This window comes from Phycodurus eques, chromosome 2 (genome assembly GCF_024500275.1).
Source record: "Phycodurus eques isolate BA_2022a chromosome 2, UOR_Pequ_1.1, whole genome shotgun sequence".
In the NCBI taxonomy this organism is placed as follows: Eukaryota; Metazoa; Chordata; class Actinopteri; order Syngnathiformes; family Syngnathidae; genus Phycodurus; species Phycodurus eques.
The window spans coordinates 32,246,709-32,262,893 of NC_084526.1; the positions used below are offsets into that span (position 1 = coordinate 32,246,709).

At 42.6% G+C, this 16,185-nt stretch overlaps 1 protein-coding gene across 3 annotated transcripts in view; it reads right to left on the bottom strand.

Moving 5' to 3' along the window:
* Positions 1–16,185, bottom strand: part of tspan4a (tetraspanin 4a) — a 151,052-nt gene that overhangs the window by 106,003 nt on the left and 28,864 nt on the right. For 2 of the 3 annotated variants that reach the window (XM_061670333.1, XM_061670332.1), the window contains exon 1: positions 11,828–13,294. In XM_061670333.1, coding sequence (XP_061526317.1) covers positions 11,828–12,148 — 321 coding nt within the window. In that variant the 5' untranslated portion in view covers positions 12,149–13,294. Of the gene's footprint in view, positions 1–11,827; positions 13,295–16,185 lie in introns of those variants that run through there. The other variant, XM_061670334.1, reaches the window with a different exon arrangement.

Here is a 16,185-nt window from a genome sequence, read left to right on the forward strand (position 1 = left end):
CAACCACGTGTATTTCTGACATGTCATAAATGTAGCGGGCTAGAGCTACGACAAGATTTCCCGACCTCCTTCACCCCTCAGTACGTCTATTGTAAGTGGATGATCTGCATGACAAAAAGGAAGGGTGTTGCTTTGTGTCTTTGAGAGGACCATACTAATCAATTAATTGCTCGTTAAGAATACAGTTGGTTTTGTGGAATTGTATGTCTCATGCAATGAGAGGGCAAGGAGCAAAATAGAGTGCCCTAATTGGCTGCACCCAACAATGTTTTTGCGGTCAGCTATGAAAAGCAAGTACGTTACAGAAACTCCCCCGGGCAGCAATATCCTGCACAATATGGCATGTGTTGATATTTTTCACCATCTCTTGTCTCGACTTTTCACACTGTATGCCTGCAGGTGGTGAGAATGTGCACATAAAAACTGTTGCCTACTGTCAAACTAATCAAGAAAAAGAACACGTTTCAGCCATGAAATATGTAGATATTGTCTTACCATTTATTTCAATTTGCGTACTGTGTGCTCATGATGGAACAGTAAATTGCCTTGTCCAAACTGTTCCCACAAAGGTGGAACATTGGTAAGGTTGCGCAATTAAGTTTTAGGGGGCATTTAGCCCAACCCATGATTGATTAATAAATTGGTTAAAAGGGGATGTGTCTCAAGACTCCAAGCTATATCTGTATTTCATAGTCTAGTGGTCAGCCTTAATGACCTATCTGAAGCCAAGGAAAACCTGAGGTGAGTATTCAAGTGGGAATATAAGGTGTATTGTGAGAGAATCAATATTCTGATTTATTTAGCTCTAAGCATCCATCTGCGCATCCTATTGTGACCTATGAGGTTGATCCGATTTGATTACTGATTGCGAGGAGAAATACAAACACAGTAGCTGCTATCCTCTCAAAGCAATAATAATGACAAAGGAAAAAAGACAGGCTGAAGACATCCCTTGTGTCCCGGCTCCATTTCCAGGTTTCATATTGTTTCCTTTTGTGTTTATGTGCACAAACATGCCACACTCAGCAAATGCAAACTGCGGCCCCATTAAGTGAGATTCTCATGCGGTACACGTCCACGTCTCCTGCTGTGAATCGATGGATTGTGTGGCAGCGAGGGCTGAACAGGGCAGGTCAGACACATTTCAGATGAGTAGAAGGGCAATTTCTATTGATCTGGTAAAATCATTGGAGACGGATGCAATCCATTCACAACTCTGGCCATCTCTGGATTTTCCACTGGGCTCTGACCTACATTATGACGACAAGTAAACACAACTTCAGAGAACGTGTCTTAAGGCTCTTCCTACAGCCTGCCTTTCTATCTTTTGCATCTCTGTCCCAGAATCATCGACTGTTGAAAGGAATATCACCCACCTACCCGAACACTCTTCCAAAATTGAGGAAAAGCCATTTTGTGCTGTTCAAATTAATTAAAAAGTCTTTTGGTATTTCGTTTCCGCTCTGGGCCATTTTCCAGCCCTGTGGTGGTTTCAAGCTATGAGAACTTGCATATTTTTTAGCATCTTACTGTTGCAAGTTTATGCAATAGTCATCACTACTACATTTAAGGGATAATCAGCATTTGTCTTGAGTTGCATACGTTGTTCCTAAGCTTTTTTTGTTTGTTTGGGAATATTTTCACCATCGAACACACTTGACCCAAGTTTCAGCTTCCTGTATTTCACACTTCACACATTAGTACTTCCATTTCAGTGACAAGTGGTGTCTCCTTTAGACTTTTTTTTTCAAGGCTATGATGTACACACGCAGCAACACAAAGCATGCTTCTATGGTAATTTCCTTCGTTGCCGAGAAAGGAAACAACACATCAACACCACATAACCACGAATGTAATAACAAAATTCGACATGTAACATTCTCAAGATTGTTATTTTCCACTTTATTCTACGTTCAAAAGAGAGGAATTCGTTTGGATTCATACTGACTAAAAAAAGAATAACGAGGGCCGTAATTTTTTTGTCGTAACTCGTATACGATTAAGGCCTTTTCACAATGCACTTGGTTTTCATGGCGTTCACCGCGGGGATGCAGGACAGCGGAGGGACGCAGGTTGCTAAGCGACCAAATAGGGTTTAGCCTAGTGTCTTTTCCTGCTGGTTTGAACGTAAAGTAGTTAAAATGGAAAGCCCTGGCTTTGCTTATAACGAGGAGGCGACGTGATACAAGTGAAGCATGTGTGGTTATGCTATATCTTATTATGTGCTAACATTGTTAAAAAAGCTAAATATATATAGCATATAAAGTATTTCGACCACTTTCAACCAACCTAGTAGAGTGCTGCCTTGAGGTGCGAGTGACTTGACTTAAAAGTTTTTCAAGATACAAGCCAACGGTTGGCCGATATTTTTGGTTTGACTTGCGAGCGCAGACTTGAGATACGAGCGCTGTGTGGTGGTAGTGTACTCAACTCACTTCACAATAAGAAACACTTTGAAAAATAGTTTTTTATTGCCAGTCCCAGTTGAAATGTAATGTCTAACGAAACATACAACAAAAATAATTACTCCTTGTGTATTTTAAACAACAACATAGCTTAGACTTTCAGTCTACTAGCTTAATGCTAATGCTAAATAGTATCTACGTTGTGGTGCTATAAACCTTTAAGCAACAGATTGAACACAAATGTTGCAAGAACATATGAGGACAGACAACATATAACAGGAGTCAGTTATATATTCCTTTTCCTCTCTGAAGAATGACGAATATTAGTGCCGTTCTGATAACCTCAGAGAGTAGCTGAGACGTTATTATGATTCCCACTGTTCTGTGCACTGTGTTCCAGGCAGGACACACCCTGCTACAATGTGATTGGCTGCTGCAAAGAGGTAAGGACTGCCTGAACTTAAAGACCAAATTTGAAGTAAAATTTGAAAATTTAGCAACGTGTAAATTTGATGAAGAATGTCATAAAGAAAACATTTTCAAAACGTATTTACAATTTACCCAGTATTTTTAGTTTGGGCTATCGTAAACCCCTTGGCAACAAAGTTACAAAAAATCGGCAATCTTCAACTACACTGGTTATTGTGGGTAAAGCTGGTCAATGTCTTCTTTTTTAACACAGTATTTTTCTGTTCCTGAGATGCCGCATCGCTGTGTTGCTATGCATTGTTCCCATTTGGCAAAGCAGTTGTTCAAGGGGCCCAAGGTAAGAGCGGTAAAGTGGAATCCTTTTGTAAAAGCAAAGCAGAGGAATTTCTCGCCCAATCTAGACGAGCATGCTGTGTTACAAGCACTTCGAGGACATCAGTTTGGAAGCTCTGTTTGTTGTAGATTGAATGAAGACACATTGCAGAAGAAATTGTTGTTGTGGCGACGCAAATCTGACTGCCGAAAGTGAAGGTGATTGCATTAGCTATACTGTCGGGCGATGCCGGTGATGAAAAGAAAGCCGACGGATGGATGGATAGATGTTTCGACAATCGAATAGCTCACGACAGTGGCTATGCTACGAGGTGAGCCTCCTATTTGACTTTTATTGATAATTTATTTTCCGCCAGTTGAACTAACAGTTGCGTTGTTTACTGTTCACGAGAGAGCGAAAGACAGAGCAGAGTGTTGTGAGTTGTGCACCCACAACCAGTAAATCGCCTTCACAAATAAACAAACGATCTCTGAAGAAGATGCTTTTTTTTCCTTGAAATTGAATTCGCTAGGTCGGGAGGGAGGTTCTCCATGCTAGTAGTAGTATGCAAGCATGTGCGTATCTACCGCCGGATAAATGGCTAAAAAAAAAAAAGGACACTCGACCACTATAATAATATTAACAGTATACAGTATATACAGTATAACACTCAAATAGGATCAAGATTAAGAAAGTTATGGCAGTTTGAAACTTGGATTCAACAAAAATGGTCACAGCTAAAATCTCAGCCCCCATCGACTTTCCACTAAGACGTTGGCCATAAACTGGTTCCTTAACTCATTTAGACACCAGATGGCAGCAGTAGCTTTGGTCAGAGCTTTGTCAGCATGTCAAAGGAGGACAATATCCGGTGAAGACCCATGTGACGTGGTGGAGCGTTGTAATGGCATGGTTGAGAGGGAGAGACACCTTGAGCCACAGTTACAGCGAAAAAACATGGATAATTACAGACAGTTTACTATAAAACAGAGTTTTGCTAATGCCAAAAAGAATGATGCTGTACCATCGTCATCCTTTTCCCAAAAATGAAAGGAATGATGCTACGCCGTGTAACTCTGGTCGCGTCGCGCATTCGAAGGCCTGCAGTGAGATCACAACTCACAACCAAGCAGTGATCAGATGAGCCCAGGGCTCCTCGTGCAGCCCTGGGCTCGTCTGATCACTGCTTAATTCACTTAATACCGACGTACAGGCAAGAACTTAAATGCGCAAAGCCTACAGTGAAAACAGTGAAAAAGTGGACAAATGAAGCCAAGATGAGATGGAACTTCAAAGCTGTTTAGACTGCACATACTGGAGTGTCTTTGAAAATTCAGCTGGCAGCCTGAATGAATATACGGACACTGTCACATCCGATATCAGTTTCTGTGAAGAGGTTTGTGTACCAACAAAATCTTTTCGCACATTCAACAACAACAAGCCGTGGTTCACTGCTAAACTTAGGCAGCTTCGCCAAAGCTAAGGAGGACACATATCACAGCGGGGACAGGGCCCTGTATAATCGAGCTAGAAACCAGCTGACTAAAGAAATTAACATTGCAAAGAGGATCTATGCAGCAACGTTGGAAAAACAGTTTAGCGCAAACGACTCTGGCATGCATTCCAATCGCTGCCTAATTACAAGCGACGATCCCCCCAAGCTGAGAACAATAGCACACTAGCCAACGACTTGAATACCTTCTACTGCAGATTTGAAAAGGACAGTTTCACACCACACACCCACCCGGCCGCACCCGCGACCACAACCACACCTCTGACTTCTGCGTTAACCATCCATGAACAGGATGTGAGACGCATCTTCAAACAACAGAAGATTAACAAAGCGGCAGGCCCGGACCATGTGTCCCCATCCTGCCTCAAAGTCTGCGCGGACCAGCTCGCTCCAGTCTTCACTCAGATCTTCAATAGCTCTTTGGAAATGTGCGAAGTTCCATCCTGTTTCAAACGCTCCACCATCATTCCAGTCCCCAAGAAACCTGCAATCTCGGGTCTGAATGACTACAGGCCTGTCGCTTTGACATCTGTGGTCATGAAGTCCTTTGAACGTCTCGTGCTGGACCACCTCAAGAGTGTCACAGGTCCCCTGCTGGACCCCCTGCAGTTTGCCTACCAAGCGAACAGGTCTGCGGATGATGCAGTCAACATGGGACTGCACTTCATCCTAGAACACCTCGACAGTGCAGGGACCTACGCGAGGATCCTGTTCGTGGACTTCAGCTCAGCGTTCAATACCATCATCCCTGAACTCCTTTCATCCAAGCTTCTCCAGCTCAGCGTCTCACCTGCCATCTGCCAGTGGATTTACAGCTTTCTGATGGGCAGGACACAGCAGGTCAGGCTGGGGGAGGCCACCTCATCCACACGCAGCATCAGCACTGGGGCACCCCAAGGTTGTGTCCTCTCTCCGCTGCTCTTCTCTCTCTACACGAACGACTGCAACTCAGCGAACCCGACTGTCAAACTCCTGAAGTTTGCAGATGACACCACTGTCATCGGCCTCATCAAGGACGGTGACGAGTCTGCATATCGACAGGAAGTGGAGTGGCTGGAGCTCTGGTGCGGTCGACACAACCTGGAGCTGAACACGCTCAAGACTGCAGAGATGATCGTGGACTTCAGGAGGCATCCTTTGCCACAGCTGCCCCTCACGTTGTCCAGCTGCCTTGTGTCAACCATCGAGACCTTCAAGTACCTGGGAATTACAATCTCTCAGGACCTGAAGTGGGCGACTAACATCAACTCCGTCCTCAAAAAGGCCCAGCAGAGGATGTACTTCCTGCGGCTTCTGAGAAAGCACGGCCTGCCACCGGAGCTGCTGAGACAGTTCTACACAGCGGTCATCGAATCAGTCCTGTGTTCTTCCATCACAGTCTGGTTCGGTGCTGCTACAAAAAAGGACAAACTCCGACTGCAACGGACAATCAAAACTGCTGAAAGGATTGTCGGTACCCCCCTATCCACCATTGAGGACTTGCACGCTGCCAGAACTAAGACAAGGGCGTGCAAAATCCTCTCGGACCCTCCGCACCCCGGTCACCAGCTCTTCCAGCTCCTTCCCTCAGGTAGGCGCTACCGATCAATGCAAACTAGAACTAGTAGACATTCCAACTGCTTCTTCCCTCTTGCGATCAACTTCTTAAACACCTAACCTATAATTCCATTACAACAAGCTGGCGATTTTTGTATTTTTATTTATTTTATTTTTTTTGACTGAGTTCGTTGTCACATTTCTGTGGGGCCAATTATGTATTACTCGTGCACTCACTGTAGTTGTCTCGCCATGCTGCACTATTTGCATATACTGGCCACTCATGCCAGAGTAGCATCTGCTCCATTTGCACACTGTTTGAGGAGTATCTGTAACATTTGCACAACCAACATTGTCCCAGATGATCGCACTACTCGTCACTTTAAACCGCATACACTCCTGGAACTCTCAGCGCCCCTTGCACAATGGTCATTGCACCGGTCTATTGTAATATTAGTCATTCGAACTGCTCTAAGTGCTAGAGGACTCTGCATCTTTTTGCACAATTGTTTTTTGTCAATGTCTTAGTCTCCAAAGTGTTCTGTAAATTGACTGTCTGTCGTACTAGAGCAGCTCCAACTACCGGAGACAAATTCCTTGTGTGTTTTGGACATACTTGGCAAATAAAGATGATTCTGATTCTGATTCTGATATCCCGATCCACTTCCCCCGAAATGTAGGAAAATTTAGGCCTTGAAAAATCAGTCAAAATGAGTTAATATTGTGTCACAGGAAAACAATTCACATATCACTCCAATCGTCTTTAAAAGACCTGTTTAATAATGCTGGTCTCATATTAATTGATTAATCTTTAAAAGATTACACACGTACCTCTAATATGCCGGCAGCCACCGCATCTGGCTCATACATATAGTACATGTACGAGCTAGATGCGGTGGTTGTTTTGTTGTTGGCATTTCCACTCATTTCAATGAGAAAAGATGATTATGGAATGACTTAAGCTCTTATCCGAATTAAATATATGTATGTGTATAAGAAGCAGAAAATGCTCTTCTTTATTATCTTCTGCAGATGTATCGGTTGCTACGCTGTCCATTTCAGAATCGGAATAGCTACCGTTTTCCTCAACCATTTCGTTGTGGTTGTGTACGAAGCCAGTTGATGTTTTGGGATCGCGTCCTTGATGTGACGTCACTTCAGAGTTGCAGGAATTTGCCCTAGTCAACTTTGGAAAAGTCAAAAAAATCATTAAAAATTAAACTATGTGGGATGTTTTTCAGTGATCTGACAAAAATAATAATTTTCTTGGATTACTTCACATTTGGTCTTTAAGTGGGATTCATAACGACAATATAGCCCTCTGTCTGTCTTATACTGCCCACAAGGCGAGCACAATGGCCAGTGAATTGATGCACTGTGACAAAAACTGTCGACTTCTTTTTAATTCTATTTATTTATGTCATTACTCAGTACAATATTATGGAGTGCTATTTTTCCTCATTAAAATAAAAATTACACATTTTTGGGGGGTTTTGGGGAGGAAGGCTGCACCGGATTAATGGCATTTCCACTCATTTCAATTGCAAAAGATGGTTTGAGATTGGAGTGCTAGTGGTACGAGCGTAATCATGGAATGAATTAAACTTGATCCTCAGGGCACCACTATATATTCAAAGTAGTGAAGATCTATGTCCATCACTGTGTCTTCTTTACGACATCATGATATGTCATCTTTCTTGCGTCCCAGAGCTCAGGACACTGCATTTATTATTTTTCCTCCATTTTCTCCAAGCCGTTTACTGTATACCACCAAACTATCTTGCTGTTGTCACTCTGAAAATCACTCCACTACCACCTCTCCTATTGTATGCACGGGAAAGTCGTCACATCGGTGCTGCGCCTTTCTCATTTTAAATTTCAAATTTGACCCCCGACAACCAACATGGCACAGCGTTTCATCACTGCGTTGCAGCACAAACACAACAAATGTGTTTTGGCACAGTGCACCGTCAACCAACACATTCATTTTGTATGTGAAAAGGCATTGAGACAGTGATTGCCAACCAGTCAATAAGGCTTGGTTTGGGGACCAAGGGGTTGAAAGTCTCACAGTGTGTCAAAAATTTTAGAAATTATACACGTCTCATCCTGAGAACAGTTTCCTCTGACACCCCAAATTTCACGACAGGGGCAGGACACCACTGAGCTTCCCAACCACTCTTACATCTCCCCCTTTCCCACATGCCTGCAAATGTGTGAACTGTTACGATGTGTGGTGGAATTGGCATGATTTGTATGGCTCAGTTTTTATGCTCTGGAATTCCCAATGATCCATGCTTCCATATTTCACCCTGTCTGTCCTCATTGTACCCACCCTCTACATATGAACACCATTTTTTTTGTATGCATGGATGAAAGGTTGAATGGATGGATTGACTGATCGGATTTACGGTTTTGAGATAATTTATTTGAAACAAATCAAAATTAAATCCAAGTTAAATTTAGACACGGTAAATAGTGTAGTTTAACAGCTGTACTTAAGCATTTTAACTATTTGCAAGAATAATGTTTTTTTTTTTTTTTTTAGTTGCATGGTTACATGTAAGTATATATACTGCTACTCTGCATGCCCTTCAATTGCCCCCTTGGTGATGGAGAGTGATTGATTTCTAGTAGATGGAGTACTTCCAGTATACTTATGGTGAGAGAGACAAGATACACCCTGAACGGCTCACCATCCAGTTAATCACAGGACTGACTATTTGAAACTTTCGAATTCCCAACTTTTGTACCATGTAATACCCAAAGAATGCCCACCAATGCCAGTTGAAACCCAGAAGCAACAGTGCAAAGCATTCATCCTCTGTGCCACTTCAAAGTTGTGACATAGTGCATCTTCCTGTCAGTCATTTTTTCTCCTACAGCAAAACCTCAGCAAAGTTGCAGTTCATGTGTGGGCGCAATGGAGCTGTCAGCTCTCTCGGGGCAACATAACCATGCACATGTTCCTATCGTTTTTTACTTCAACGCAGCAAGTCTGACCCACATCATAAAATCATTCAATTATGGTTGGACGCCGTGTGCCCGCTCCAGCAGCTGCCTTGAGAGTAGTTCACTTTAACACCGATGTTGGATGAGAGCAACTACCTCGGATAGCATGTACTAGTGAGCAGAAGACTAACATCTGGTTATAGAAAATAATTGTCTGAGGCTTCCTTTATCGTCTTCTGATCTTCACACTGTCACTGCTGTTTATCAACTCTTTGCTTTTTGTGTTCATATGCTAACGAACTGCTGTCAACACTTGAGCCTCCACGCCTTCTGCAAAGACCTGTTGTGATTTTAATTTGACATCATACATTTACACTTTGTATTTTAGGCTTCGATGAACAGTAATTAGGAAGCCAATGGAAACTGCACAGATTATGGCTGCAGGGAAATGTTATTAACAGAAGTCTCTGAGCCAGAATCCAGAAAGGATGACCTTGTGGCCCATCTTAGAATTTGCATTGAGCCAATGTCTGCATTATTGGCATTGATAGGTTCTACTCATTTTTTAAATGGTAATTCTAGATCATCTAAATGTTTTCCTTGTTTGGATGGGATTTTAAACTATGAGTAGAACAGGAAACATTTATATATTAGACAGTGGACCCAGCCAGTATTCAGCCATTTTTCAAAAAATATATGAACACTTAATGTGATTTCTTTTTGTGAAATGATAACTTATTGATCAAACCTAAATAGTTTTGATTAATCTTTGATTAATATAGCTGTTCCCTCTCTTTTACTTTCTAGTTCCCTTCACACATCTACATTTATGAAATCTAGCAACAACTTCCACATCTTGTCTGCCTCTCTTGTCTACTTTCTTTGTATATACAGTATTTGCTTTGTGTTACATTGTTACTATGACAAACAATTTAAAAAATGCACCATCATTAAGTTCTGTAGTGTCAGTGAGTGATTAAACTTGGAAGTTCAGAAAAATAATGTATGGATATGAGGATGTTTTTTTTTAACAATGTCAGGTTTCTCTCATTTAATGCATTTACATGAAAATTGCAACGATGACTTTTTGTGAGTTTGAAATTCTATGTACTTGGACCAGTGTTAACATCATATATGAATTAAAGGAATGCACATCATACTTCCAGGAATATGAATTTAGGCTAAATTGAAGTCCAATTTTATTAACTATTGAATTATCTGGGCGGCACGGTGGACGACTGGTTAGAGCGTCAGCCCCCCACAGTTCTGAGGACCGGGGTTCAATCCCCGGCCCCGCCTGTGTGGAGTTTACATGTTCTCCCGTGCCTGCGTGGGTTTTCTCCGGGCACTCCGGTTTCCTCCCACATCCCAAAAACATGCATGGTAGGTTAATTGGCAACTCTAAATTGCCCGTAGGTGTGAATGTGAGTGTGAATGGTTGTTTGTTTGTATGTGCCCTGCGATTGGCTTGTAACCAGTTCAAGGTGTACCCCGCCTCCTGCCCGATGATAGCTGGGATAGGCTCCAGCATGCCCGCGACGCTAGTGAGGAGAAGCGACTCAGAAAATGGATAGATGTATGGACTGAATTATCTGACCAAAATCCTACTGTTAAATGAAGCTTGATTTGGGTAAGGGGTCAGCAACCTGTGTGACGCAGATAAGAAGACGGGATCCATATTGAATGACCTTGCCCATTCTTACTTGGAGGTTTGTAACATGATTGGCTTCTCTTCAGACGAGAGGCAAATAGCTCAGTGTAGTCAAGTGGTCAATATATTTCTCACGGCACCAACACACACACACACACACACACACAACTACACACAGCTGTGCTAATAGCAAATTGTGACCTCCCTTTCACTGAGTTTTATAGCAGACAGAAGATATGGGAGTGAAGAGGTTGCTCAAAGCCGAAGGGAGATTGCATCTGGGCAACTAGGTTGTATTTCAGGAGTCAACTCATTCCATTACCACTAAGAACAGAACAATTGGGCGAATTAAATGTGGTCTTGGGAAGGCAGTCATGGAGATCACAATCCTTTACAAACTATATGACAAGTTAGGACTGATTTCCCGAAGGAGGTTGTGGCGAAAAAAAACTGAAGGCACACAAAAGGATCTTTATATCTGATCCAATCTGGGGGAACATGACAGGTTTAACAGTGTGAGTGAAAGTGATCTGTTCGGGGGCTATCAGGGTGCCAGTGACACAGGGAGACAAACACTACAGCTTCATAGCAAAGTGATCTGATCAGCGAGCTACTGCAGAGTGACTGTCACTTAGATCTTTATGCTGAGGTGCACACTTGTACAGGGGAGGAGGGCAAAGCAAAGCTAGGTAAGGATTTACTGCACAATGATATCACTACGCTTTAGTGCACATAAAACACGCTCTATGTAAGCCAAAGCTTAATACTGCAAACAAGTCAGTGTACACCCACACTTTCAATATCTTAGGGGGAATAAAAATGCTTGAGTCACCCACACAGTGAGCATTGCACATATCTAAATCCATGATCTCTATCACCTTCACACTCTCGTGTCACATCAGTACCACACAACAAACACGCGTAAGATATATGAAAAAAAGAAAAGTAATCCAAAGCAGTACAAGAGTCGAGCAACTTTAAAAAAAAGTATGGAAGTCTGTCACAGTAAACAAAATGTAAGATCTTACCCAGAACAGGAGATTGAAGAAGACCATCCCGTAACGAAGGGCCATCATACAACCTTCAGCCATCCTGCAGCGTCGCAGTTCTAGGAGGAATATGAAGGAGAGGTCCAGATAAAACACCACATACTTCTTTCCCTGAGCGCAACGGCCCTTGGTTGTCTGCGGCCCCTTTGTGGTGGTGAAACCAAACGCAAACGGTGGCCGCTTGTACTCAAACTCCCCACTGAAGCGATGGAAGCCAGAGGTGAATGTTGGTGTGTCAGGTTTGCTGTCCAGAGACGGACTGCGCCGGTACGGCGTCTCGTCCGTGCTTGAGCGTCTCATAGTACAAATAATACGTTTTTCGCTGAAAATGCGCAATTTGACACTGTGCGGACAAAGTTCACAATGAGGGAGCCAAAGTCATTGAGTGGTGATGTTGTTAGTTTTTTCACCTATCCTCAGTTTACCTCAAAAGTCAATCTGAGCACTTGATATCCTAGAGCAGATGATTAAATTATATACCAAGAGTCAAAGTTTGATAAGACTTAATCTGTTAGAGATAATACTCTTGTCATTCACCTGATTCCTAAAGCCTATAATGTCACTGCATGCAGTAGGAGAGTTTGCATAATCCTGCTGCAACACCTGTGTAATTCTTGTGTGTTTAGAACATAATCCAAGCACACACATCTGACCATCCCTGTTTCGCCCCTCTAATCCCCCAGACGCAGGCGTCAAGCCCTGGCAGATAAAATGGTTAGCAGGTTCATCACGGTTCACTTTAATCAGACAGATGATTGGAGGGCTTTGATATTCCCCATCCTCTCAAGCCCAGCTGGTTTGGGCAGTCGAGATAATACAGAAATGTCCTACCGGGTCTCATGAGAAGTTGCTGCTCGGGTTCCCGCTGCAACTTCTCAAACGTGCGCTCGCGCTGTGTCTCCGAGCTCAGCACTGTGCATGTGTGAGATGTGATTTTGCTGACATGCAGTGAGAAGAGAAGGATGTGGGTGTGAGTCCAAATGGAACATTACAAGCAAAAAAAGATGGATAATGACCATGAGCAAACTAATCTTTGTGAATTCAAATCACAACTGCCCTAACTTGCCAATTCTACCCGGAAAGTGTCTAATGGTTACTCCTACTCTCGCTTCACTGCCCACACAAACCGCGCATCAAGCCGCCTTCTTCAACTCCCTCATATTTTCTTCTTGCGCCTCACAACGTGTCCCTCAGTGGTGATGATGCTTAATTAATTTCCAGACACTCATTCGTAAGGCAAAGTGTCCCGTCTTCTGGTCCCTCCCTCTTGCGCTACAGAGCGTGTGTCTCCTCCTCTCTAGGTGTGCATGGAGATCAAGACGTCCAGCGAGGTCATGGCCGAGCAGCGAGACAGGCAGTGGAAAGAGGGACAGTTTCTTCACAGAAGCAAAAGAAAGACTGCAGTGTTCAAACGCTGATCCAGTCTCTCTGCCTGAAGCTCCCTCCCTCTCTATTCACTAGCGCCTGTTCTCTTTCTCTCTTACTCCCCCTCCCTCCCCCTTTTCTCTTGTCCCTTCTCTCACAAGCTCAGATGCTGTGCGCTCAGCATGCGCAATCTCTATAACAGCACGTCTCCTCGATAGCTGTCCCATAAACCTGCTGGAGCAAAGGCAGAAGCAGACGTTCATACTCTAGCCACTCCCTACTATCAAGCCCAGCCAATCGGTTTCTTGCAGCCCCAACCACCCTTGAGCACACGCCAATCATACCTGGCCATCTTACCAGATAATACACGTTCATTCTAAGTGTGCATTTACACACACACACACAAAAACAAACTGGTATAAGTGTTGTTAACATAGCACTACTGTGAAGGGTGCTCCTCTTACACCAGTGCTTCATCTTCTTCTGCTCTCGACTTCCGGTCTAGAACTCATTCCACATGCAGAGGCTGTTGTTGCACACAAGTCCGACCACTCAGTGCATGCTTGGCTTCAGTCATGTTCCCTTCTCTTGCTCTCCCCCTGGACCCAACTCATGCAGCATCCGTGGAGCTGCAACCGACACAGATTTGCACCCTAAAGTGCGATGATGTTGACATAAATATAAAGTGGCCAATGCAGCTCACATTCACACTAAAATAAACCCATGCGCTCCACTTCTGTGTCAGTTGCTTTACGGGTTTGCAGAGACGTATCAACGCTGCTGAATTAACTCATGGCTTCATTAATATGTAATGGCTTTCTGTTATGCCTCATCTGTAGATTGACTGCGCCTCGTACGCATGACATTTGAACTAACGGTGTTTTCTCATGAAACATTGCTGGGCCGAGCACAGACAGACAACGGCAATGATAAAAGGTAATTAGCAATTAGACTTAACTGGCCTTTCTCCCGCATGAGAAAAATGTATTTAAAAAATACCTCCTTTTTAATTGTGTAGAAGAACCAGATAACATCTTTGTAACATTCATGTTCAATGGGCATTAGTTAGCATTTTCAATAAAAGGTATGATAACAAGCATTGTTGGATGAAGGACACCTTTGAGTTTGATGTTTGAGGGACTAATGCCCTTGTGTCACGTGATGGAGAGCAGTCCAAGTGACTTTTGCAAAACCTTTTGTTGTGACATTAAGACAATTATCTGATGTACAGTAACATAGTATTTGTCAAATAACTATTAATTTGAGGCACTGTTATTTTGTTTTTTTGTTTCTGTGTTTGTTAGCAGAAACCATCTTGAAAAAACAATTCCGACAAAAATTGTGGCGGGTTGTGTTAAAAACCACCTCATTGAGCGAATATCACGGGGGGAACACCAAAGATTATATTCCATTTGGATTCATGGATGAACTTTTTGATGAAACAAAGACAACACGAGCAAAAGTAACATGCAAGGTTTGCAACTCAAAGATTAAAGACGCAACATAAACGAGGTCTACCTGCGATATATGTTGCGATGTGAAATAATACAGAATCGGTGTTAGGAAGGTTAATTTTTTTACCCTACAATCTCATAAACATGAGTAAAAACTTTAAAATGAGGAATTAAAATAAAAACAGGACTTTTGTCCTTCATGTGCAAACAAAAACACACAACACAGTATGACAGGAACGATGGTGAAAGGATGTTGATAGTTTTGCACTCCTCGCAGCTCTGACTGACTACATCAACAAAATAATTTTTTTACTCTTATATTACAAAACAAAATAAATTGCATGTTATCACAGTGTGATCGTACAGTGTTTTAACTAAGAATTCTGATTAAAAAAAAATAATTTTCTTAGTAATCCATTTGTACAATTATGTACTTTATTACAAAAGAACATATTCACTCCCATTAACGCAGTGACCCTGAAGGCACCTCGCATACTCACGCAGCTGCTGCGTGCCGGACTAGTTTCATTCTGAAGAACGAAATAGGAAATGCAGCAGGTGTACATTCTTTCTTTTAGCATGTCCAAACAGGTCCCCTTGCTGGTCACTTTTAATATTACAGTTGATTCACTGTATATTCCAGAACACCATGACGATGCCCAAACAAAATATCGTGCAGCCCTAGTCTATGTTCATCTGTCAGACGAAGGTAAGCTAGCTACGTTAGCTTCACAGTTTAGGTCACCAATACCCGATCAAACATTAATTAAACTTCATGTCAGTCGTGCATTTAAATAAGAAAACAATGAAGTGATAGATAATACAGAAACTGGTATCTCGAAACTATAGCAAAAAAACTGCGGTCGTGATTTATGCATAGACGTGTAAACATAGACTCCCCACTTAGTGTCTTTTCTCATTGTTGCACGTCCGCCCATAAATTAAGGCAAATAAATGGAGTGAACTTCATAAAGCGACAAGCTACAAAGAAAACACAGTTAATGCCACTCATTAACCTATTTACATACACAGTAGTAAGCGTGTTAGATATATTGGTAGCTGTAAACAGTAATGCAAACGTTAGAAAAAAAAATAGTAACGATGATAATAATTATAGTATACAGTATATAAATCTATTTCATACTCTTAAATTCCATCCATCCATCCATTTTCTGAGCCGCTTATCCTCACAAGGGTCGCGGGTGTGCTGGAGCCCATCCCAGCCATCATCGGGCAGGAGGCGGGGCACACTCCGAACTGGTTGCCAGCCAATCGCAGGGCACATACAAGCAAACAACCATTCGCACTCACATTCAGAGCTACGGGCTACGGGCTTCATTTCTTAGCTCGGTTTAACTCAGGTGTGAGCTTGTGCCGCACCAGAAACTCCTCACAAACGTTTCTGTTTAACAAGCATTCAAGGATACCAACCATTTGAACATAGGGTAAAGATTCAGAAAGTTTGAAATGCAGATTCAACAAAATGGTCACACCTAAAATCTTGACCGCTGCTGACTT